The sequence below is a fragment of the Hyla sarda genome, chromosome 5 (genome assembly GCF_029499605.1).
Source record: "Hyla sarda isolate aHylSar1 chromosome 5, aHylSar1.hap1, whole genome shotgun sequence".
Lineage (NCBI taxonomy): Eukaryota > Metazoa > Chordata > Amphibia > Anura > Hylidae > Hyla > Hyla sarda.
Genome location: NC_079193.1, coordinates 226,757,600 through 226,781,112, shown reverse-complemented (window position 1 = coordinate 226,781,112; position 23,513 = coordinate 226,757,600). Strand labels below are relative to the sequence as shown.

Genomic DNA, 23,513 nt, shown 5'->3' with positions numbered 1-23,513 from the left:
TATGTGGGTTTTAACTTTGGTGTTTTTTCAGGCGGTTTTTAATCTTTTTTGGACTTTAGCGATCCAAAAAAGTGATAGAGATACCCTTTTTAACAAAATTTCGTAGGGTACCATTAAAAAAAATTTAAAATAAAAAAAAGATACAGTAGTGAAGGAAAAAATTTTATCTAACGAAATGTATCTTTTTGATTACAAAATTGTTATAAATTTTTAAACAGGGATCAATTTACCGTATTTTTCGTCCTATAGGACGCACCGGCGTTTAAGACGCACCCAATTTATAGGTGTAAAATCTAAAAAAATTAAGATTTTGAACCCAATAGTGGTCTTCAACCTGTGGACCTCCAGATGTTGCAAAACTACAACTCCCAGCATGCACGGACAGCCAACGGCTCTCCGGGCATGCTGGGAGTTGTAGTTTTGCAACATCTGGAGGTCCGCAGATTGAAGACCACTGCATAGGAGGTAATACTCACGTGTCCCCGCCGCTCCGGACCCGTCACCGCTGCCCTGGATATCACTCCATCATTGTCGCCGTGTCCCCGTCGCTCCGGAGCGTCTCTGCTGCCGGCCGGGTATCCTCGCTCTCCGTCGCCGCCATCACGTCGTTACACACACCGACGCACGTACGCGACGACGTGATGATGAGGAAGGAGAGCGCCGGCCATACAGGGGATCCCTGAACGGAGAAGACACCGAGGAGGCAGGTAAGGTCCCTCCCAGTGTCCTGTAAGCACTAACCCGACTATTCAGTCGGGCTGTTCGGGACCACCGTGGTTAAATCGCGGCAGTCCTGAACAGCTCGACTGAACAGCCGGGTTAGTGTTACTTTCCCTTCAGACGCGGTGGTCAGCTTTGATCGCCGCGTCTGAAGGGTTAATACAGGGCATCACCGCGATCGGTGATGTCCTGTATTAGCCGGGGGTCCCGGCCGTTGATGGCCGCAGGGACCGCCGCGATAGGGGTGTATTCGCCGTATAAGATGCACCAACTTTTTCAACCCAGTTTTGGGGAAGAAAAAGTGCGTCTTATACGGCGAAAAATACGGTATGTGGGTGGGCAGGGACCTAAAAATGTAGCCGGCAATAATAAAAATGTAGTGTGTGTGTGTTTTTCACTTTTTTTTCTTAATTTTTTCTTTTTTTTAGGTAGTACTACTTATCCCAGCATGGAACACACTGTTCCATAATGGGAGTAGTACCTCTACTAATTGACAGATTGCCCGTTGTGATCCTCCTGTATAATGTATAGATGCGGCCAGCCGCTCTTCTCTGGTCCCCTGCACTGACGTATATACACCTATTCATATTTCCCGCAGAGAGCTGTGATTGGCCAGATGGTTCCAGCCAATCACATCTCTCTGTGGGAAATAGGAATATGTGTAGATATACGTCAGTGCTGGGGACCATAGAAGAGCGGCCGACCGCATCTATACATTATACAGGAGGATCACAGCGGGTGTCAGGAGTGATACCCACTGTGATCGTTTCTTAACTACAGGTACTACTACTCCCAACATGGATCACACTCTGCTCAATGCTGGGAGATGTAGTACCTGCATTAATAGACAGATCGCAGCGAGAGTCAGAAGTTACACTCACTGCGATCTGTCTATTAATGCAGGTACTACAGTTCCCAGCATGGAGAAGAGTGTGCTCCATGTTGGGAGTAGTAGTACTTACAATTAAGTACACATCACAGCGGATGTCACTACTGACACCTGCTGCGATCATCCTGTCTATAGCAGAGATGCAGAGCAACTCTATACAGCGCTCGTATCTCTGCACTAAACTCCGGCCGGCCACTCACTCATTCATATTTCCCTCTGAGAGCGGTGATTGGCTGCAACCATCCGGCCAACCACCACTCTGAGCGGAAAATATGAATGAGTGATGTTCTATTCTCATCACTGGCCGGAGTATAGTGCAGAGATGTGAGCGCTGTATAGAGCAGCTCCACATCTCTGCTATATTATGGACGATCGCATCGGGCGATATGTCTATTAGTACAGGTACTACTCCCATCATGGAACCATCTGTTCAATAGTGGGAGTAGTAGTACTACCTAAAAAATTAAAAAAAATAGAGATAAAAAAGTGAAACACACACACTTTATTAAAAAATAATTAACATTTTGTTATAAAATATAAACATTACAAAAAAAAAAAACACCAAAAATGTGCCAAAAATGCAATTTCCACACAAATGAAAAAACGCCAGAAAAAACGCCAGATGCAGGAAATTGCACTGGTGTTTTTCAGGTGTTTTTCATGTGTTTTTTTCAACCTAAAAAACTCAGGACAAAAAAAAACCAAGTAGAAACTTAGCCTTAGAAGTCATTTTCAAAGTCATTAGTCTGGTCAGGCGGGTTGTTATAGGTGTTGTCAGATTCCACAACATTTATATCAGCATCGTTATCTCCAGCACCAGGGCTCTGAGTTGTTCCACTTATTCCATTTTCCAGTGCATAAGAATCTAAGGTTTCAGTTGGTTTTGTGGCTTCAGCTTCTTGTCCATCATCAGGTGTTAAAGAGCCTTCCCTTCTAAATTGAGATATGCTCGGTAAGGCAGTCATTGGTCTGTCACGCAGTCTTTTCTTTAGTTCTTCCTCCTTTGTCTGCAATATTCCATTATTACAATTAATGCAATCAATTAACAATGAACAATCAAGGCAATATTATATCATTTTACTTATTCAATGAAAGGCTGTTAACCCCTTAAATGGGTACTGTCAGATACAAAAATGTTTTATATGTTGTACATCTTGGCAAAACATTAACTTTTCTTAAATACTTCATAAGAAACTTTTATTTCCTTCTTATAGAAATCATGGCTCTGTCCAAGCTGAAATACAGGCATGGACAAAGCCCAGTAAGTGAGGGTGGGCTAGTACTCCTCTGTGCTGTCTACTGTCTGATAGGACAGGAGAGAGCACAGATGAGTCCTATCAGGCTGAATCGAGCACAGGGCCCTGAAAGTGTATTTCCTTTTTAAAGGGGTACTCCACCCCTGGCATCTTATCCCCTATCCAAAGGATAGGGGATAAGATGTTAGATCGCCGCGGTCCCGCTGCTGGGGACCCCAGGGATCGCCGCTGTGGCACCCCGCCATCATTACTGCACAGAGCGAGTTTGCTCTGTGCGTAATGACGTGCGATACAGGGGCCGGAGCAGCGTGACGTCATGGCTCCGCCCCTCATGACATCACGGCCCGTACCCTTAATGCAAGTCTATGGCAGGGGGCGTGACGACCGCCACGCCCCCTCCCATAGTCTTGTATTGAGGGGGCGGCCCATGACGTCATGAGGGGCGGAGCCGTGACGTAACGATGCTCCGGTCCCTGTATTGCCCGTCATTACATGCAGAGCGATCTCGCTCTGCGCAGTAATGATAGTGGGGTGCCGCAGCAGCGATCCCCGGGGTCCTCAGCAGGAGTACCCCTTTCAGTTATTTTTTTTCAATGAATAAAATATTAATACAATTCCCTAGATCTGAAATGGTAAATACAAGTAAACCAATCCTGCTTCTACCACAGGAGTCAACTGAAAAACTGCTGTTGACTAATCTTTTAGCTTTATTATACGACGGTTAGCTTTTGTGGACAGCTGTGGGTCTGTAAAAATCAACTGATAGCAAATGAAAATAATAAAAGACAAGATATAATACAAATACTGACTACATTGCCAACATTAGTTAAAAAACGAATGTGTTATTTTGTCTAAGTAAATATAATAATTGAGGGGGGGTTGGGCAATGTAGTGCTAGCATGTTGTGGAGACACTTTCTGGCAGGTTGACAGGATTCCCTCTTTTACCAACAGTATATAATACCATTACATAAAAACATTGGTACCTTTCTTCTTTCTTCTGCAGCTTTCATCTTGGCTTCAATGTCTTCCTTGGTAAGACTGTTGTTTTTTTTCTTTATAGTTTTCAGTTTTTCCAGTTTTGCAGGGGGCCTTCGTATGGATTTTCCTGGTGTGTCCACCTATAAGAAAAGTTGTTCACAATTATATTTACAAATGCTAACATAACTTCTTTGTGTAACTTTTGTATGCAAAAGTCTGTAAAGATGAAACTCCATTTTAGATCTTCTCGCAGTATAATGAATGTTATGTTGTTATTTGCATGCAAGTCTGGAGTCTTGGAGCTCTTGGTTGAGCAAATGGCTTACAATCAGCCCCTCTCTCTTTCTTTGATACGTTAAAGGAGGTTATCCGACTATAAAATCTATTTTTAACTGAACATACAGTATATTAGTAAATACGATTATTTTATTACCTGTTCCTGTGTAGGTGACACTCTAGCTTGGAATTCAGCCAACTATCTCTCTCTTTCGCTATGTGGAAGGTCAACAAACTGTAGTGGGAGAAACTGTAGAGGAGGATAGAATTGGCTAAATTTCTGGCTAAAGCAGACACAGAAATAAGAAGTCCATTACAGGATGTATCCCATATAGGATGTTTGACTAAGGACCACAGAGCAGACAGTTTTCTTCCAAAGCAGAAGGAAAGCATGAAAGGCCACAGAATGGTAGTCAAATAACTTAATTTACCAATATATGTTAATTTATGAAACAGTTGAAAATAGGTTTCATCTACAGACAACCCCTGTAAGAAAAATATTTTTTTTCTGGTTAAAAGGGCACTCTAATTCCAGTACCATTGGTTAGAATGTGAATTATAAGAAAAGCTGCAAAGGGGTGCAAAAAGTGTTGGAGGGTGAGGGGAAAGACTGCCTAGGATGCAAAGTATCTGTCATTAGGTAAGTTTATTGATAACTGAGAGGTGGCCAGGGGTCTTTTATATGTAACCCAATGGTTACATAACACACTATGGGGGAGATTTATCAAACTGTGTGAGAGAAAAAGTGGAGCGATTTTCCCACAGCAGCCAATCACAGCTCAGCTTTTACTTTACCAGAGCTCGTTAGCTGAGCTGTGATTGGTTGCTGTGGGAAAAATCACAAAATGTTTTCTCTCCCACAGTTTGATGTGAAATTCAACAATTACTTATAGTCTATATACTAGGCATCCCTTTTGCATATGATACACGGTGACCCTATGGCATATCAGTATACTGCGTATACTTAAATTGTTTCAGCTATAGGACTTAACTTTTTTTTGTACTTTACTTCTTAGAATTTTTTAAAAGTATGGTTGGGCACCTTGGCATACATAGAAATTAAGGGGCCCCATAGAAAATATTAAAGTATTATGAATAAATACCTCCTATTATGGTGTCTAATCCTGCCTCCAAGGACAGAAAGGTTTGGTGTTTATTTCTCCTTTCTTCCCATGACCCATCGGTTAATACCCCCTCTATTAATTGCTTACAATGCAGTTCTCTGAAGAGAAAAGCTCTGCACAGTTTCTTAACAACGGAAAAAAGCAATGGGGCCAACCAGGACTGGTTCCCTCTTTACAAGGGCCCCATAGCAGCTGGAGTCTGCCACTTTGGTACCTTCATGATTGGTTGGACATTTATACTTCAATAGAATATGAATCGATACTTTGTACCTATTTCACTTGTACTTTATTGTGTTTTGGGATTTTTGCAATTTGCAATGGATGCTAACTATATGAAGTAGTCATGCATATGTTTTTAACAGTAATATGTGGACTGCTTAAAAGGTGCCGTCTCATAGACAGCAATGCATTTCCATGCAGAGTCTACAGAAAGAATAGTCATGTCTATGCAGACGTCGGAATCAGAATGTCCGCAGCGGAAACATCTGGCGCAGAAATTCTGCCGTGTGAACAGTGCAGCACAATCCCATTGAAATCAATGGGACTCTGCTGCTGTGGAATAGTTTTACAGAAATTCCGCTGTGTGAACATACCCTAACTCCCTTCAGAACAAAAGGCTTAGGCATGTTGAAATCCAACTGCCTGATCCTTCTGTCCCCTAAAATCTATCATTGGGGTAGAGTCAGAATGATCGCTTACATTTTAGATGCTTGGCCACCTAGCTGATATTGATGGGTTTGGCCAACATTAATCTAATGTGAATGGTCAGTTTTACTGGCCGGACATCCTAGGATTGCACTGGGAATTGATTTGTGTATATGATAAGCAAATAGAGCTTATTGACTGAGCCCATCTTACCCAGAAGACTGTGATTCTGGAAGCTAATAAAATGTTTACAATACATACTTACTAATATTTTTTAAACTTTAAAATTTTCTGAAATATCAGTGTTATTTGCTTCAACTATTTTACAGTTTGACTTGTCCAAATACGAAACAAACCTAAATACAGTGGTCCCTCATCATACGATGGTAATCCGTTCCAAATGGACCATCGTTTGTTGAAACCATCGTATGTTGAGGGATCCGTGCAATGTAAAGTATAGGACAGTGGTCTACAACCTGCGGACCTCCAGATGTTGCAAAACTACAACACCCAGCATGCCCGGACAGCCAACGGCTGTCCGGGCATGCTGGGGGTTGTAGTTTTGCAACATCTGGAGGTCCGCAGGTTGAAGACCACTGGTATAGGAACTTTTACTCACATGTCCCCGCCGCTCCGGACCGTCGCCGCTGCCCTGGATGTCGCCTTCCATCGCTGTCGCCGCGTCTCCGGGGTGTCCCCGACGCTCCGGCAAGGCCTCTGCTTCCCCGGCATCCTCGCTCTCCGTCGCCGCCATCACGTCGCTACGCACGCCACTCCTATTGGATGACTGGACGGCGTGCGCAGCAACATGATGACAAAGATGGAGAGCACCGACGATGCAGGGGATCCCGAAGAGGACACGCTGGAGCCCCGAGGACAGGTAAGTGATCGTCAGTGGACCACACGGGGCACCGTAAACGGCTATCCGGGGGCAGCTGAAGCAGTCTACGCTGCCGGATAGCCATTTATGCGATGGCCCCGACATACAAAAGCATCATATGTTGATGCTGCCTACAACATGCGATGGCCTCTGAGAGGCAATCATATGTTGAAATGATCATAGGTCGGGGGGTCACTGTACTGGATATCCAGTGTATTGTATAGATATGTGTCTTGTAAGTAAAGTAAAACAAGTAATATAAAGCTATATACTAACCATTACATCATATGCTTCTCCATTCTTCACAACCTTACTCTCGCTCTGTATTATCCCTTGAGACATTAGCTCCTCCAGGATATCAGAGGAGGCTTGTCTCTCTCTTGTGACTGCTTCTCGATTTAGTAAAGAAATATCTGCAACAGTGAATATAAAGTACAGAAATTATGTTATTCTGCTTGAAGATGTAAAATTCACACAATACACCTGCAACTACTAAAACAATATTCTTCCAAAAAATAATAAGTTGTTGTTGTTGGAAAGTTCTAAAGAGAACTAGTTCACTGCTTCATGGGGTGTAACAGAGTATCTCAGGAGCCACATGGGCCATGTAGTCCTTGTATAAGGAGGTCTGTACATATGAGTAAAGTCCTTGAATGGGGCATTCGATATTGATAGTGTCTTGGTGCAGGTGTGCCTGTGATGTTAGGTGCAAATAAGATGGACCCAAAACAGGTCTAAATTTGAAACCTGTGGAGAGAAAAGTTGGCCAGTTGCCCATAGCAACCAATCAGATTCCTCTAAAAAAACTAAAAGAAGCACTCTGGTTGCTATGGGCAACTTGTCAACATTTCCTATGCACAGATTTTGATAAATCTCCCCAAATAACTTTGCTGAAAAAAAATTCTTCTATGCACATCAATACAGGATACAGGTTAAGGCATAGGATAATGAAAAGTTTACATAGGTTTGGCTTAAGTGTATGAGAAGTGGAATGGTAGTTTAGTGAGTCCAATGGAACACTAAGGGGTATCTGGGGAACTCAACTTATGCCATATACAGAGGATAGGGGATAAGTGTTTGATTGGGAGAGGTCTGACCGCTGGAACCCCTGCTATCTCCAGAATGGTGCCCCGCTACCCACCCACTTTCGGAGATGAGCAGGAGTGATGACCTGCTCAGCCAATCACCAGCTGAGACAGAACCCCTAGCTGTCACTTCTGTTCGTCTCGGAAAGTGGGGTCTTGAGCACTCTTGAGGGAGGGTGAGTTGCCAGGCCCCATATAGGAGATTGAAGGGGGTCCCAGCAATTGGACATCTGTGATCAGACACCTATCACCTATCTTGGGGATAGGGGATACTTTAAGTACCCCTTTAAAGCACTTTTAGGTGTTGCTTTAGAGATACGATCCAGAAAAAATCATCTTTCCCTGAGAGGGGTTTTCACAGGTTGGTGAATACTTTATCACTTACGATTAGTTGTGCTATGCTACCCTCCTGCAGGGGGTGTAGGGAGGTTAAGTTAATGGCGGGGTAGTAACAATGCACTAAGAGACCCACTAAGAGTCCAGTGGTGGCAGAAGAAAACCCTTTCTGATTTTGAGTAGATCCCACTTCAGGGTGAATTATAGACAGGGTCAGTGTTAACCAAACCTCTGCACAGCAGGCTTACTGGTGGTGAGAGACTCTTAACTTTTTTGACCTAAGCAAGATCAGACTAACTAGGGTCTGCTTAACACAGAGCTGAGAAACACAACCTTCCACTATCCTGGCCTAAGCTACAATACACTGACTAGAGTTTGCAGTGATTGGTTCCAGCCTCTGGGGACTACTCCTTCAGAACTTTAGAAGTTTCTAGCAGTCTGTGGGAGAAGTAGGTCATGTGACCTGCTTTTCACACATGTTTACATGCAATAAATAAATCCACCAGTAGGTGGCTGCAAAGGATACAGAAACCACACCATTGCACACTGTTGTACCTCACTGTATGTGCTATTATGCAATGTAAGGGGTTGTCCGACAAAATGAACAGCCTGTGTATGGTGTCAAGAAGTATAATAAAGCAACTTACTAATATAATGTTATTAGCCATACTGCACAGATCTTCCAATATCATCTAAGCTGTCTGGCTTATAGCTCCTGCCACTGCTCCCCCCTCCCCTACTGTCTGCTAAGGACCAAACTAGACTTGATCTGAAGAGGGGAGCTCATATTACTGCTCATTAGATTTCAAGGCAGTATGAAGCCTTTCTCAGTCACAGTAGTTTCCTTCAAAACACTTCCTATTGCCCAAAAATGTAATCTGGCCCTCAGCAAACAGGAGGGGGGGGGGGGGGGGGAAGCTTTCAAAGAGTGTAACAGGAAATCACAACTGCATGCCGGAAAGCTCAGCTGATAATGGAAGAATGTGTGCAATATGGCTAATAACTAGTGTTGCTCGCGAATATTCGCAATACGAATTTTATTCGCGAATATCGCATATTCGCGAATATAGCACTATATATTCGTAATTACGAATATTGTTTTTATTTTTTTATTTTTTTCAGTACACATCACAGTGATCACCCCTTTCTGCTTCCAGCTTGTGTGGTGTAGAGAAGGCTCTAATGCTACTGTGTGAGACTGGCGTGCGAAGTTTCGCATATACGAAAATTTGCATATGCTAATTTACGGATATGCAAATTTGTATATGCTAATTTTCGCATATGCTAATTTTGGCATATGCGAAAATAAAACGCGAATATTACGAATATGCGAATTTTGCGAATATATGATGAATATTTGTCAATATATTCGCGAATATTCGCGAATTCGAATATGGCCTATGCCGCTCAACACTACTAATTGTCACGATGCCGGCTGGCAGGTAGTGGATCCTCTGTGCCAGAGAGGGATTGGCGTGGACCGTGCTAGAGGATCGGTTCTAAGTCACTACTGGTTTTCACCAGAGCCCGCCGCAAAGCGGGATGGTCTTGCTGCGGCGGTAGTGACCAGGTCGTATCCCCTAGCAACGGCTCAACCTCTCTGGCTGCTGAAGATAGGCGCGGTACAAGGGAGTAGACAGAAGCAAGGTCGGACGTAGCAGAAGGTCGGGGCAGGCAGCAAGGATCGTAGTCAGGGGCAACGGCAGAAGGTCTGGAATCACAGGCAAGGAACACACAAGGAACGCTTTCACTGGCACTAGGGCAACAAGATCCGGCGAGGGAGTGAAGGGGAAGTGAGGTGATATAGGGAAGTGCACAGGTGTAAACACTAATTGGAACCACTGCACCAATCAGCGGTGCAGTGGCCCTTTAAATCGCAAAGACCCGGCGCGCGCGCGCCCTAGGGAGCGGGGCCGCGCGCGCCGGGACAGAACTGACGGGGAGCGAGTAAGGTACGGGAGCCGGGGTGCGCATCGCGAGCGGGCGCTACCCGCATCGCGAATCGCATCCCGGCCGGAGGTGGTAACGCAGCGCCCCGGGTCCGTGGAACCGACCGGGGCGCTGCAGTGAGGGAAGTGTAGCGAGCGCTCCGGGGAGGAGCGGGGACCCGGAGCGCTCGGCGTAACAGTACCCCCCCCCTTGGGTCTCCCCCTCTTCTTGGGGCCTGAGAACCTGAGGATCAGACTTTTGTCCAGGATATTGTCCTCAGGTTCCCAGGACCTCTCTTCTGGACCACAACCCTCCCAATCCACTAAAAAAAAAGTTCTTCCCCTGACCTTTTTAGAGGCCAAAATCTCTTTGACAGAGAAGATGTCCGAGGAGCCGGAAACAGGAGTGGGAGGAACAGATTTAGGAGAAAAACGGTTGAGGATGAGAGGTTTAAGAAGAGAGACGTGAAAGGCATTAGGGATACGAAGAGAAGGAGGAAGAAGAAGTTTGTAAGAGACAGGATTAATTTGACACAAAACTTTAAAAGGACCAAGATAGCGTGGTCCCAACTTATAGCTCGGGACACGGAAACGGACATATTTAGCGGAGAGCCATACCTTGTCTCCAGGGGAAAAAATGGGAGGAGCTCTTCTTTTCTTATCTGCGAATCTCTTCATGCGAGAAGAAGCCTGTAAGAGAGAATTTTGGGTCTCTTTCCATATGGTGGAAAGATCACGAGAAATTTCATCCACAGCGGGCAGACCAGAGGGCAAGGGGGTAGGGAGGGGGGGAAGAGGGTGACGGCCGTACACCACGAAAAACGGAGATTTGGAGGAAGATTCAGAGATTCTGAAATTATACGAGAATTCGGCCCAAGGTAGAAGATCTGCCCAGTCATCCTGGCGGGAGGAAACAAAATGTCGTAAATAGTCACCCAAGATCTGGTTAATTCTCTCTACTTGTCCATTGGATTGAGGATGGTATGCAGAAGAAAAATTTAATTTAATCTTGAGTTGTTTACAGAGAGCCCTCCAGAATTTAGACACAAATTGGACGCCTCTATCCGAGACGATCTGTGTAGGCAACCCGTGAAGACGAAAAATGTGTACAAAAAATTGTTTAGCCAACTGAGGCGCTGAAGGAAGACCAGGAAGAGGGATGAAATGTGCCATTTTGGAGAATCGATCAACGACCACCCAAATAACAGTGTTGCCATGGGATGGGGGTAAGTCAGTAATAAAATCCATACCAATCAGAGACCAAGGTTGTTCGGGGACAGGTAGAGGATGAAGAAAACCAGCGGGCTTCTGGCGAGGAGTCTTATCCCGGGCACAGATAGTGCAGGCTCGCACAAAGTCCACCACATCAGTCTCTAGAGTCGGCCACCAATAGAAGCGAGAGATGAGTTGCACAGATTTCTTGATGCCCGCATGACCTGCGAGATGGGAGGAGTGACCCCATTTGAGGATCCCAAGGCGTTGGCGTGGAGAAACAAAGGTCTTTCCTGGAGGAGTTTGCCTGATGGAGGCTGGAGAAGTGGAAATCAGGCAGTCAGGAGGAATGATGTGTTGAGGAGAGAGTTCAATTTCAGAGGCATCTGAGGAACGAGAGAGAGCATCGGCCCTAATGTTTTTATCAGCAGGCCGAAAGTGAATTTCAAAATTAAATCGGGCAAAGAACAGAGACCACCTGGCCTGACGAGGATTCAGCCGTTGGGCAGACTGGAGGTAGGAGAGGTTCTTGTGATCGGTGTAAATAATAACTGGAAATCTTGATCCCTCCAGCAGATGCCTCCATTCCTCAAGTGCTAATTTAATGGCTAGAAGCTCTCGATCCCCGATGGAGTAGTTCCTCTCCGCCGGAGAGAAGGTCCTGGAAAAAAAACCACAAGTAACAGCATGCCCGGAAGAGTTTTTTTGTAGAAGGACAGCTCCAGCTCCCACTGAGGAGGCATCAACCTCCAATAGGAAGGGTTTAGATGGGTCAGGTCTGGAGAGCACGGGAGCCGAAGAAAAGGCAGACTTGAGTCGTTTAAAGGCGTCTTCCGCTTGAGGAGGCCAAGACTTGGGATCGGCATTTTTTTTTGTTAAAGCCACAATAGGAGCCACAATGGTAGAAAAATGTGGAATAAATTGCCTGTAATAATTGGCGAACCCCAAAAAACGTTGGATGGCACGGAGTCCGGAGGGGCGTGGCCAATCTAAGACGGCAGAGAGTTTATCTGGGTCCATTTGTAGTCCCTGGCCAGAGACCAAGTATCCTAGAAAAGGAAGAGATTGGCATTCAAACAGACATTTCTCTATTTTGGCATAGAGTTGATTATCACGAAGTCTCTGAAGAACCATACGGACATGCTGGCGGTGTTCTTCAAGATTGGCAGAAAAAATCAGGATATCGTCCAGATATACAACAACACAGGAGTATAGTAGATCACGAAAAATTTCATTAACAAAGTCTTGGAAGACGGCAGGGGCGTTGCATAGACCAAAGGGCATGACCAGATACTCAAAGTGTCCATCTCTGGTGTTAAATGCCGTTTTCCATTCATCCCCCTCTCTGATGCGGATGAGATTATAAGCACCTCTTAAGTCCAGTTTGGTAAAAATATGGGCACCTTGGAGACGATCAAAGAGTTCAGAGATGAGGGGTAGGGGGTAGCGGTTCTTAACCGTGATTTTATTAAGACCGCGGTAGTCAATGCAAGGACGTAGAGAGCCATCTTTTTTGGACACAAAGAAAAATCCGGCTCCGGCAGGAGAGGAGGATTTACGGATAAAGCCCTTTTTTAAATTTTCTTGGACGTATTCAGACATGGCAAGAGTCTCTGGGACGGACAGAGGATAGATTCTGCCCCGGGGTGGAGTAGTGCCCGGGAGGAGGTCAATGGGACAATCATAAGGCCTGTGAGGAGGTAGAGTCTCAGCTTGTTTTTTGCAAAAAACGTCCGCAAAGTCCATATAGGCCTTAGGGAGACCGGTTACATGAGGAAGCACAGGGACACGGCAAGGTTTACTGGGAACCGGTTTTAAGCAGTCCTTGGAACAAGAGGGCCCCCAACTCTTGATCTCCCCAGTGGACCAATCCAGGATTGGGGAATGGAGTTGAAGCCAGGGAAGTCCAAGAAGGATTTCAGAAGTGCAATTGGGGAGGACCAACAGTTCAATCCTCTCGTGATGAGATCCGATGCACATTAGAAGGGGCTCCGTGCGGAAACGTATAGTACAGTCCAATCTTTCATTGTTTACACAATTGATGTAGAGGGGTCTGGCGAGACTGGTCACCGGGATGTTGAAGCTGTTGACGAGAGAGGCTAAGATGAAATTTCCTGCAGATCCAGAGTCCAAGAAGGCCACAGCAGAGAAGGAGAAGGCAGAGGCAGACATCCGCACAGGCACAGTAAGACGTGGAGAAGCAGAGTAGACATCAAGGACTGTCTCACCTTTGTGCGGAGTCAGCGGACGTCTTTCCAGGCGGGGAGGACGGATAGGACAATCCTTCAGGAAGTGTTCGGTACTAGCACAGTACAGGCAGAGATTCTCCATGCGGCGTCGTGTCCTCTCTTGGGGTGTCAGGCGAGACCGGTCGACCTGCATAGCCTCCACGGCGGGAGGCACAGGAACAGATTGCAGGGGACCAGAGGAGAGAGGAGCCGGGGAGAAGAAACGCCTCGTGCGAACAGAGTCCATATCCTGGCGGAGCTCCTGACGCCGTTCGGAAAAACGCATGTCAATGCGAGTGGCAAGATGGATGAGTTCATGTAGGTTAGCAGGGATTTCTCGTGCGGCCAGAACATCTTTAATGTTGCTGGATAGGCCTTTTTTAAAGGTCGCGCAGAGTGCCTCATTATTCCAGGATAATTCTGAAGCAAGGGTACGGAACTGTACGGCATACTCGCCAACGGAAGAATTACCCTGGACCAAGTTCAACAGGGCAGTCTCAGCAGAAGAGGCTCGGGCAGGTTCCTCAAAGACACTTCGAATTTCCGAGAAGAAGGAGTGTACAGAGGCAGTGACGGGGTCATTGCGGTCCCAGAGCGGTGTGGCCCAAGCCAGGGCTTTTCCAGACAGCAGGCTGACTACGAAAGCCACCTTAGACCTTTCAGTGGGGAACTGGTCCGACATCATCTCCAAGTGTAATGAACATTGGGAAAGAAAGCCACGGCAAAACTTAGAGTCCCCATCAAATTTATCCGGCAAGGATAGTCGTATTCCAGAAGCGGCCACTCGCTGCGGAGGAGGTACAGGAGCTGGCGGAGGAGATGATTGCTGGAGCTGTGGTAGTAACTGTTGTAGCATAACAGTCAGTTGAGACAGCTGTTGGCCTTGTTGCGCAATCTGTTGTGACTGCTGGGCGACCACCGTGGTGAGGTCAGCGACAACTGGCAGAGGAACTTCAGCGGGATCCATGGCCGGATCTACTGTCACGATGCCGGCTGGCAGGTAGTGGATCCTCTGTGCCAGAGAGGGATTGGCGTGGACCGTGCTAGAGGATCGGTTCTAAGTCACTACTGGTTTTCACCAGAGCCCGCCGCAAAGCGGGATGGTCTTGCTGCGGCGGTAGTGACCAGGTCGTATCCCCTAGCAACGGCTCAACCTCTCTGGCTGCTGAAGATAGGCGCGGTACAAGGGAGTAGACAGAAGCAAGGTCGGACGTAGCAGAAGGTCGGGGCAGGCAGCAAGGATCGTAGTCAGGGGCAACGGCAGAAGGTCTGGAATCACAGGCAAGGAACACACAAGGAACGCTTTCACTGGCACTAGGGCAACAAGATCCGGCGAGGGAGTGAAGGGGAAGTGAGGTGATATAGGGAAGTGCACAGGTGTAAACACTAATTGGAACCACTGCACCAATCAGCGGTGCAGTGGCCCTTTAAATCGCAAAGACCCGGCGCGCGCGCGCCCTAGGGAGCGGGGCCGCGCGCGCCGGGACAGAACTGACGGGGAGCGAGTAAGGTACGGGAGCCGGGGTGCGCATCGCGAGCGGGCGCTACCCGCATCGCGAATCGCATCCCGGCCGGAGGTGGTAACGCAGCGCCCCGGGTCCGTGGAACCGACCGGGGCGCTGCAGTGAGGGAAGTGTAGCGAGCGCTCCGGGGAGGAGCGGGGACCCGGAGCGCTCGGCGTAACACTAATAACATTATATTAGAAAGTTGCTTTACACTTTTTTTTTATTATTCCATAGAATTTTATTGACGATTTTCTGGTATGAACAGTGGAATTAGCAATATAAACAAGAAAAAGAAAGTTGATATAGCCTAACATAGGAGGGTATAAGAAATGCACATACAGTGGGGCAAAAAAGTATTTAGTCAGCCACCAATTGTGCAAGTTCTCCCACTTAAAAAGCTAAGAGAGGCCTGTAATTTTCATCATAGGTATACCTCAACTATGAGAGGCATAATGATTTTTAAATAATTTATTTGCAAATTATGGTGGAAAATAAGTATTTGGTCACCTACAAACAAGCAAGATTTCTTGCTCTCACAGACCTGTAACAACTTATTTAAGAGTCTTCTCTGTCCTCCACTCATTACCTGTATTAATGGCACCTGTTTGAACTTGTTATCAGTATAAAAGACACCTATCCACAACCTTACACAGTCACACTCCAAACTCCATTATGGCTAAGACCTAAGAGCTGTCGAAGGACACCAGAAACAAAATTGTAGCCCTGTGCCAGGCTGGGAAGACTGAATCTGCAATAGGCAAGCATCTTGGTGGGAAGAAATCAACTGAGGGAGCAATTATTAGAAAATGGAAGACATACAAGAACACTGATAGTCTCCCTCGATCTGGGGCTCCACACAAGATTTCACCGCGTGGTGTCAAAATGATCACAAGAACAGTGAGCAAAAATCCCAGAACCACACGGGGGGACCGATTGAATGACCTACAGAAAACTGGGACCAAAGTAACAAAGGCTACCATCAGTAACACACTACGCCGCAAGGGACTCTAATTATGCAGTGCCAGACATGTCCCCCTGCTTAAGCCAGTACATGCCAGGCCCGTCTGAAGTTTGCTAGAGAGCATTTGGATGATCCAGAGGAGGATTGGGAGAATGTCATATTGTCAGATGAAACCAAAGTAGAACTTTTAGGTAAAAACTCAACTCGTTGTGTTTGGAGGAGAAAGAATGTGGAGTTGCATCCAAAGCACACCATACCTACTGTGCATGGGGGTGGAAACATCATGCTTTGGGACTCTTTTTTTTTGCAAAGGGACATGACAACTAATCCGTGTAAAGGAAAGAATGAATGGGGCCATGTATTGTGAGATTTTGAGTGAAAACCTCCTTCCATCAGCAAGGGCATTGAAGATGAAACTTGGCTGGGTCTTTCAGCATGACAATGATCCCAAACACACCACCCAAGCAACAAAGGAGTGGCTTCGTAGGAAGCATTTCAAGGTCCTGGAGTGGCCTAGCCGTTCTCCAGATCTCAACCCCATAGAAAACCTTTGGAGGGAGTTGAAAGTCCGTGTTGCCCAGCGACTGCATCAAAGCATCACTGCTCTAGAGGAGATCTGCATGAAGGAATGGGTGAAAATGCCAGAAACAGTGTGTGAAAACCTTTCTCCATTTGAGAAACTAAAGCAGATGAAGTTCCTGCAAGGTAGCTAAGGCAAAGAGCAGGGGGGGGGGGGGGGGCTTGAAGGCCCTGGACAACTGGATAAATACTCCACTGAACAGCTTTGTTGCACTTTTTGTTTTACACTATACAGGGGTTGTTTCTTGGGCTGGACAACCCTTTTGTGCGTATTTAAATCCACATAACCAAGAGAGGATTAAGCTGACAGGGTAGATTGGATACCGGGACACTGCAAGAAAAAGACTGCTTCTGAGACATTTGTGAAGACACCATCTTTTGGATAATTTTAGGGATAATTCTATGTGATAAGCACAATGATATGGGCCGTTTCATGTTGATGTATTACTGTGCTTGTTCTTTGCTTGTATTATATAATGTGGAATATGTGCATAATGGCACCATTCTATAAAAAGCATGGGTCTCTAGTTTCAGGACAGTTTGCTGTGAGTAGCACAATATGGAACAAAGCCGGGGTCACTGGAATCCCTAGGTCTGGGGGCACATGTTGAAATCACAATTGGTTTTAAAAGGCAAAGGACTGGGGGTCACATTTAAAATAATTGGCCTGTGTTATGCGGTGTGTAACTCTGTGCTGCTATCACTAAAGGCAGATAGTCTGTAGCCAGTTGACTAACATGTCCTAGACCTTGAGGTCTGAAAAGGAATGAAATGCGCATGCTATGAGGTCTCTTCCCAGACAATAGGATCTAATGAATGCAATCCTGTAGACAAGCATCTCCATTCACTACATGAAGTTTATTCAAATAGAAAACTCAATTGTCTGAAAGGTTTCCAGGTCAGGGGTAGGAAGTGAAAGGTTAGTTTGTTGCTAGGCTGCCGCTTTTCAGGTTGTCTCTAATTACATGTTTTGCCTTTTCTTCTTAAATAAAAGAAACAATGTACATTGTGTTTTGTGCCGGTCAGTCACATTTACATCACCGTTACTGCGCACGACATTCTGGATGTCAACCATTTGTTAAACAATTATTTCCAGAATATAAAAGTAAATATATAATTATCACCTGGCAACAATCCTTTTTTTTTATATTTTTTATTTTACTATACCTATATTTATTAAAACATAACTGTTCATACCGTACTATCTGTCCACCTTATTTATTTCCCTCCCCCAGATTAACATGTAAGATCCTGATTATTGGACCTTCTGGATTATTACCAGTAATAAATACAACATAATTGAGGAACATTCCCATACAGACAGAAATAAATGGCATGCAATAAAAAAAAATAAAAAAAATAAATAAAAAGTACCCTTATTTAAAGCATTTGCTCTTCTTGGCGAAAACACTATTTCTGACACTGTTCCTGGAATATGACTGCCAGCACCCCCATCTTCAAGACCCACGCCGCTATCCAGTGTCCCCTTAGACAGTGCAGATCCATCTCTTGCATTGGAAGTTATGTCCTTTTGCAACGTCAGTTCATCCTGCAAATGAGATTGCATGATATACTGGTATACTGGATATACTGGATATACGCAAACACTAGCCAGCTTCTTGGAGAGCAGGGTTTCCCAACCAGGGTGCCTACAGTCATTACAAAACTACAACTCCCAGCATGCCCGGACAGCCTTTGGCTGTCCGGGCATGCTGGGAGTTGTAGTTTTGCAACAGCTGGAGGCATCCCGGTTGTAAAACACTGATGTAGAGACTCATTTAAAGGGGTTATCCAGGATTAGAAAAACAGAGCTGATTTCTTCCAAAAACTGCGTCTGTCTACAGAGTGTGTGTGGCATTGCAGCTCAGTTCCATTGACGCCAAGTTGTAATACCACATACAACCTGAGGACAGGTGTGGTGCTGTTTTTAGAAGAGATTAGCTCAAGTTTTTTATTCTTGGGTAACCCAGTGATGAATTCAGCACTCCACAATGTTTAAGTATTCTAAATAGGCAGACTGTCCACCCAAAAAACGCGTTAAGAGCAGGTTCACACTATGGAAATCCCCTCAGAGATTATACTACACTAATTTAAAGGGGTAGTCTGACAAAAAAACTATTTATCCCCTACCCACAGGACGGGTGATAAGTGTTTGATCGCGGGGGTGGGTATGACTACTGGGGCCAACTCGATCCTCTGCCAGGTGCCCCGGCACTCTGAGAGCGCCGAAGAGACCTGAGTGCTCTACTCGGGCATATGCGGTGCTCCTATGGAAATGAATGGAGTGACAGTACACGCTGCTCTCAGAGAGCCAGGGTGCCGGGCAGGAAATCGAGGGGGGTTCATATTCATTCTTTCTGCAAAATTATTCACGGGCTACATTGCTTTCAATGGTCTGTGCAGTCCTAGCGACAATTAAATTTAGTCAGGATCCACTCAGACAATATATCCGACTAGGAACATCTCTAGGTGAAAATTCGGTAGTGTGAACATATGCTTAGGCTTAGTTTGCATCTGCAACAGAAGCCCCATTCAATGTCTCTGTAAAAGACTTAGGGGGAGATTTATCAAAACCTGTGCAGAGGAAAAGTTGCTGAGTTGCCCATAGCAACCAATCAGATCGCTTCTTTCATTTTTGAAATGTCCTCTGAAAAATGAAAGAAGCAATCTGATTGGTTGCTATGGGCAACTCAGCAACTTTTCCTCTGGACAGGTTTTGATAAATCTCCCCCTTAGGGTGCATTCACACCACGTTTTTGCAATACAGTTCCCACATCAAGTTTTTGATGAAAAACGTATTCCTCAAAACCTGACTAAACTATCAAAATGTGTGTACCAATTTTAACCCATACACGGTTAAAAACTGTATGCAGTTTAAAAAATGATGTCCGGTTGCATCTGTTTTTTTAAGAAAAAACAGTATACGTTTAAGTTTTCACTCCATTATGAATAAAGTTTCACTTGTTTGATTGAAATTCCAAGAAAAAAAACTGTGCAAAGTCAAAAACCGTATGGAACAGGACGCACATACGGTTATGTACGGTTCCCATTGACTCCCATGTTAAAAAAAAAAAAAAAACGTGTACGGTTTAATACAGTTTTTTACCCGGACCAAAAACTGTGGTAGGCAACGGTTTTGAGTACGGGGAAAAAACCTGACAAAACCGTATAGGATGCAAAACGGACACAACCTGATGCATCTTTTGGCATGTGGTTTTCAATAGAGGGTCAATTCATACGGTTTTCAATACGGTTCCATACGGTTTTCATATAGAAAACGTATACGGGAACTGTATTGCAAAAACGTGGTGTGAATGCAGCCTTAGTTCAGGAGGCATAAACAGAGCTGCTGTATGACAGACACCAATGGATCCTGAGAGGCCATGTTGACTTTAATAAGGTCCATCAGGTTTCTGTCTAATGGGACAAGCAATACATTATGAAGCATTTTTTGTCCTTTAATTTAAATGTAATCTGCCCCAAATGAAGCCTCCAACGCAGATGTGAACAAAACATCAGTGTAGGCCAATATTTATCGCCTATTCAAACAATTCCAGTGGTCTGCTTCAACTTTGTAATATCCAAACTTAATTAAAAACAGCAGCAACACCCCAAATATTATTTGTATTCACGTGTGGGCACAGCATACGGCATAGCACTATGTTTAACTAATATTTAAAAAATGTTGGGTATAATTTTAAGTATTAAGATAAGACATTATTTGCAGTCTTATATAAGTTGGAATATATTCGTGTAGGACAAATAGAACCCACACAGAGGGGTGCATAGACTGGAACAAACCCTCAATATCAAGGCAGGGTTTGTAACCTCAGAATGTACACAAGAGTGACAGTATGCAGAGATCATGGAAAAGAATTGTAACACAAAGGGAGGATTGATCAAAACCTGTGCAGAGGAAAAGTGGAGCAATTATATATAATATATCACAGCAACCAATCAGTTTGCTTCTTTTATATTTAAAAAGGTGGAATCTGAGTGGAATCTGGTGGAAATTCCGTTGCAGCAGAGTCCCATTGTTGTCAATGGGATTCTGCTGCACCGTGCACAAGGCAAATTTCCACAGCATGTTTCCGCTGTGGAAATTCTGATTTTGGTGCCTGCTGAAAGAATGAACATGTCAGTTATTTTGGCGGAATCCACTAGGAAATGGATTGGTGTCTGTGGAGATGGAACATTTTCGAGCTGTCCTAGTACTGGCATATTCCAGCCGGCACCTGCCATTTCTGTCGTGTGGACATGGCCTTAATTGGATTTTCCAGGATTTATAAATAAGCTTTAAAGGAAATCTGTCACCAGTGTCACCTGCACTAACCTGTTGGTACAGACAGTGCAGGGGACACTGATGACAACAGTCCTCACCTTGTCCCGTTCCGTGGCAGGGATCTTTGGTAATTTCCTCCGTTAGCTCCGCCAGTGCCCCAAGCTGGGTGCCCGGAGCAGAGCTAACGGACAAAATTACTGAAGATCCCCGCCACGGATCGGGACAAGGTAAGTACCATTGTCATCAGTGTCACCTGCACTATCTGTCGGTACTGACAGGTTAGTGCAGGTGACACTGGTGACAGATTTCCTTTAATAAGCCTGAAATAGGAAAACAAAAACAAATTTGGAGAGATTAAAGGGGTATATCTGATCGCGGGGGGCCCGCTGCTGAGACCCCCCCCCGCTGCTGAGACCCCCCACTGCTGAGACCCCCCCGCGATCTCCCTGCAGCACCCGCACTGGGGACGTGACGTCACGCCACGCCACCTCCATTCATGTCTATGGGAGGGGCCGTGACGGCCCTCACACCCCCTCCCATAGACATGAATGGAGATGGCGTGGTGTGACGTCACGTGCCCAGTCCTGGAAACTCGGAGGTGTCCGAAACTGGAGATGCAGCACCCGCATACAATGCGGGTGCTGCAGGGAGATCACCAATAGCCCATAGCAACCAATCAGATTACTTCTTTCATTTTTTTTTTTTTTTTTTTTAAAGGCCTCTGAAAAATAAAAGAAGCAAACTGATTGGTTGATATGGACAACTGATCCACTTGATAAACTTTATCCTTTGTCATTTTACGTGCACTACAGATGCTCTGCCGTTGTTTTGCTGTGGATCCCCTGTGGTCCTTCTTGTTTACAAGCTGTAGAAATGATCATGGCCGACAGTCAGGGGCCCCCAGGTGGTGACGTCATCACGTACAGCTAGTAAGCAATGAGTGTGACCTGGAGGGAACTATAAGCACAGGGGAAATGCAGAATCAGAAAGTACAGCTTATTATTATCATTTGTTTTGTTTTCCAATTTTAGACCCATAAAAGCTTATTTATAAATACAGAGACAAACAGAAATGACACAATAAAATAAAGAGAATAGTTTAAAGTATAAGATCAAGGCAGGAATCCCTATAGACTTGCATTGAACAATCACATCTATAGACAAGATATTTATACATATATACTCCTCTAGGGGACCATGTGCCAGCAGAAGTATATGGTATATTGCACTTGAAAAAATACAGTATAATGCAAATTTAAAACAATAGGAATTATTAAAATGTATTAAAAAGGTAAAGTTGATAAAGATTTCTTCTATTGTCTCATCAAAAGTTTTATACACACAACTATCAAAATTTACTAGCTGTATATACTTGTTGTCTGACCTTGGTTTGTGCCTTGCCATCCTCTGCCCACCCACTCCTCCTCCTGCCCGTGGGTTTGACGACCTGCACTTTAGAGCTCTGGCATCCCATTGTTACAGTGCAGGGGAATGTGATTCCGCGCCAAGTCCTGCATTCTTATATACAGCCGGCCCGGTTGTTAAGGACTCCTCTGTTACCATGACAGGTTGCTACAATACGTGACGTCACTGTGCTGTCAAGTGACTTGTACGTGAACACCCCAGGGCTCAGAGCACTGTGTGATAAGGATGACCAACAATGAAAAAAGAGGAATAGATCAGTGATACACTTAGGCAAACAATGAGCACTTGTGGAGCAGCCATGTGAGAAAGGAAATGGGAGTATCAGGTGGTGCTATATGGGAAACCAGGTGCAGAAAAAGAAGAGTATAGTGACCTTCATTTACAAAATATCAAGTCTGTAGAGACATTGGAGAAGCTGCTTCGTGCTGGGTGGTGCTTTTTTGGCCATATCAGGCTTAGTTTTCACCAAATTTTTTTTAAACATTTTTTGGGACAGAAAAAAAGGTAAAAACACCATTTTTTTTACACTCCCAAGATGTAGTTTTTGTGCCTTTTTTATATTGCATTGTAGTCTTTTTTCCTTTGATGTTTTTTCCCCTGCATTTTTTTCACACCAACTCGTGATTCTTTCATCATGTGACTCAAACACCTAGTGAATGACCTGCAGAGAGCTGGGGCAAAAGTAACAAAGGCTACCATCAGTAACAAACTATGCCGCCAGGGACTCAAATCATGCAGTGCCAGACATGTCCCCCTTCTTAAGCCAGTACATGACTGGGCCCATCCGAAGTTTTCTAGAGAGCATTTGGATGATCCAGAAGAGGATTGGGAGAATGTCATATAGTCAGATGAAACCAAAGTAGAACTTTTTGGTAAAAACTCAACTCATCGTGTTTGGAGGAGAAAGAATGCTGAGTTGTATCTAAAGAACACCATACCTACTGTGAAACATGGGGGTGGAAACATCATGGTTTGAGGCTGTTTATTTGCAAAGGGACCAGGACGACTAATCTGTGTAAAGGAAAGAATTAATGGGGCCATGTATCATGAGATTTTGAGTGAAAACTTCCTTCCATCAGCAAGGGCATTGAAGATGAAATGTAGCTGGGTCTATCAGCATGAGGCTGTTTCCACGTGGATTTTTTTCAGGCAGTTTTTGGAATACTGCCACTGCAGTTTTTGAGCCAAAGTCAGAAGTGGATC

At 45.0% G+C, this 23,513-nt stretch overlaps 1 protein-coding gene across 1 annotated transcript; it reads right to left on the bottom strand.

Annotated features, from left to right (window-relative positions):
• Positions 1-1,713: 1,713 nt before the first annotated feature.
• Positions 1,714-22,446, bottom strand: STMND1 (stathmin domain containing 1). The gene is made up of 5 exons (XM_056518498.1): positions 22,270-22,446; positions 17,979-18,153; positions 7,047-7,183; positions 3,851-3,985; positions 1,714-2,616 (listed from the first exon to the last, which is right to left on the bottom strand). The coding sequence occupies exons 1-5, from the start codon at positions 22,357-22,359 to the stop codon at positions 2,329-2,331; spliced, it is 825 nt and encodes a 274-aa protein (XP_056374473.1). The 5' UTR covers positions 22,360-22,446; the 3' UTR covers positions 1,714-2,328.
• Positions 22,447-23,513: the final 1,067 nt, after the last annotated feature.